This window comes from Ursus arctos, unplaced genomic scaffold (assembly GCF_023065955.2).
Source record: "Ursus arctos isolate Adak ecotype North America unplaced genomic scaffold, UrsArc2.0 scaffold_21, whole genome shotgun sequence".
NCBI lineage: Eukaryota > Metazoa > Chordata > Mammalia > Carnivora > Ursidae > Ursus > Ursus arctos.
In genome coordinates this window covers 51,262,557-51,265,563 of record NW_026622886.1, presented here as the reverse complement: position 1 = coordinate 51,265,563, position 3,007 = coordinate 51,262,557, and the positions used below count along the sequence as shown (strand labels likewise).

Here is a 3,007-nt window from a genome sequence, read left to right as displayed (position 1 = left end):
TTATTTTCTTTAGTTATGATTAAATTTTATCTTCTCTTAAAACTCTTTTTATTTGGTTGCATTATATGTTTGGTCCTTCACCTTACAAAATGAGCAGTACTCTTTGTTACCTAATAGAAGTTTATTATCATTTGGGGTAGATGTTGGTGACAAGAATAGCAGGGAAGGTAGGAGATGAGATGCCATCCAAGATCTTGCAGTCTAGCTTAGACATGAGTCAGCCCCCCCCCCAATTAAATGTTGATTTGTAGAAATATCCATAATGCTTTGCAGCCCTCCTATAAGTAGATGGGTTTTGTCACCCCTTGAATGTGTGCTGCCATTATGGCTTGCTTTTACCAAGTAGTTTCTATCATTGAATATTTTAGTGGGAAATGAGAAATATAAGAACTATAACTTTGGATGGTTATTTTGAAGTATCTGGAGACTTGGAGAAAGAGAAGTGATTCTCTCAGGATTTTAAATTTCCATCTCAAGGTATGAAAAAGGAATTAGAAAATTATGATTTCCCTAAAAAACCCCTATATCTCCTATAGCTACAGGATTAAAGCTTTTGGAAACCAATCCAAGTCTAATCTTGTGGATGCAAATTGAATTCACAATCTCCAGGGGTTACCAGAGGACACATATGAGTAGATTTTATTGGAAGCCCTAGAGAAGCAGACACTTATCCTGCTCAAGGGTTTGATCTCTTCTTGCCTGAAAAATGTGTCATGACCTCTTTTGAGGTAGTTTTCTTGCAAGATAATGCTGAACTTGTTTGAGACTTACCCCACCTTATCTCATTGCGTGGTACTTAATAGCAGACTCAAGTTCAAGCAGACTCCAAGGTGTTCAAACATTCCAGACTACAAGGTATGACATAGAAGGAGGTAACATACACACTAAAAGAATTTCAAGATAGCTAATTTATATCAACGAAAACCCATGGAACATCTATGGGAATGGATCATAAGAGTTTTGGAATCAGGGTAAAATGAGAAGTAACATTAGATGTTAATTTAAAAAATCTTTTTAGTTTTCTAATCCTTTGAGAGAAATGCCATCTTTTTAATCGAGTCTTTAAAAGCTTGTTTGACTTGCTTATTCCGTAGTGTGTAAATGAAAGGGTTCATCAAAGGGATGATTGAAGTGTTGAGCAATGACACCACCTTGTTAATGGCCACTCCTTCCTTTGCTGGTTTGATATAGATGAAGATGCAACTTCCATAGGTGATGGAAACTACAATCATGTGGGAAGAACAAGTGGAGAAAGCCTTTTTTCTCTGCTGAGCTGAAGGGAGTCTTAAAATCGTCTTGACGATGTATGTGTAGGACACAATTACACAGACTAGTGTGACTATGAGGGTCAGCACAGCCATGATTAAAATAAGTTGCTCTACAAATTGAGTGTCTGAGCATACAATCTTCAGAAGAGGAGACGCATCACAACCAAAATGGTCAATGAGATTGGAGTCACAGAAATTTAGCTGAACTACCAGGCTAAGTGGTAGGAGTACGACAATTAACCCAATCAGCCAACAGCAAAGGACGAGAATGGTGCATACCCTTTCATTCATGATGGTAGTGTAGTGCAAGGGCTTGCAGATAGCTACATAGCGGTCATAGCACATGGCGGTTAGAAGAAAAAATTCTGTTGCTCCAATGAGGATGATAAAAAATAATTGGATGGCACATGCATTATAGGTAACACTTTTGTCCCCAGTTGTCAGACTGTACAGGAATCGAGGAACACAGACAGTTGTAAATATTATTTCTAAGATGGAAAAATTCCGAAGGAAAAAGTACATGGGTGTTTTGAGGTGAGAGTCTAATAGAGTGAGGAGGATAATGATTAGATTTCCAGCGACAGTGAAAATGTAGGTGAAAAACAGAAATACTGAGAGAAAAACCTGTAGCTGTGGGTCATCTGTTAATCCTAGGAGGATGAATGTTATTGCAGAATGATTTTTCATCACCGTCTTCAGATATATGAGTCTGTATTAATAAACTACAAACCTTGAATCTGAGGAACAGAACATAAAAATAATAGTTCAATAAGCTATGTAAAGAAAAGTAGTCCAGAAAGCTAGCAGAAGCACATTTTTAAACTTTCGTTTGATTGTCAATAATCTGATGTGGAAGTGATTGCATCGTGCTTCATTTCTCTGGACTCTGCTTTACCTTGGTCTTCAGAGTGTGGTTTATAGAAAATATCCCTCTGAAGTTTCATTTCCACTCCAGTTACAGGACCAGTTTTAAAGTAGATAGAAAAATGTCACAGGGATTTCACAGTCCCCTGAGATTAGGGCAGTCATCATGGTATCTCTGGTCCTCAGTGTAGAGAAGGAGATCCATAAATGTTAATAAAGAAAAGAAAATATGTATACAATTTTTATTTCCCCACCTGTCAGGACAGCATATCAGCAAATCATTCTCATACCCTATCATAATATAATACCACCGGTGGCTTAGTTGTATTATTTTGCATGCTTTGTAACACTTGCTCCCTTCAAATAATTTCTTAATCTCCCCAACATCCTGGAAAAGCCACTACTGTGTGGGTGAACTGGGAGCAGTATTACAGAGTTACCATGAAATTTCTTGAGTCCCATATTCCTCTAGAATTTCTTCTTTGCTGTTCTTTTATAATTGGCTGAAATATTCTAGTCTCTGTCCCTCCCTTGTATCAGTTTGACCAGCCTCTGTTTTTGTTTCCTTCCTGAATTCCTGTTTCAACATCCATCTATTGTCTCGCATCCCACCCATCCGAAGCCTTCCCAGAATATTGACAAGTGGGATGTCCTGATGTCCTTCCCAGAGGCTTCCATGATGCATATTGGGGTTCTGTAATTTACACATAGATATTTGAGCTTCCAAATGCCTTCTAAGGCCACTTGCCATCTCCGTTAATAACATAAAATCTGGATCCTTCGAGATGGGCAGACATAAGGGAATACCACCTGGGTAAGGAGTTGATGACTTCTTTGCTGTATTTCCATCCCTTGGGAATGCCACTAATCATTGC

General features: G+C 38.2%; 1 protein-coding gene across 1 annotated transcript; it reads right to left on the bottom strand.

The window, feature by feature from the left end:
- Nucleotides 1–1,022: 1,022 nt before the first annotated feature.
- Nucleotides 1,023–1,955, bottom strand: LOC125281361 (olfactory receptor 6C2-like). Its single transcript, XM_048214618.1, has one exon. It carries the CDS (start codon nucleotides 1,953–1,955, stop codon nucleotides 1,023–1,025), a length of 933 nt encoding a protein of 310 aa, XP_048070575.1.
- Between the last annotated feature and the right edge of the window lie 1,052 nt (nucleotides 1,956–3,007).

Excerpts from the sequence above, each read along its gene's own strand:
- LOC125281361 (XM_048214618.1), bottom strand. The coding sequence starts at position 1,955 with ATGAAAAATCATTCTGCAATAACATTCATCCTCCTAGGATTAACAGAT.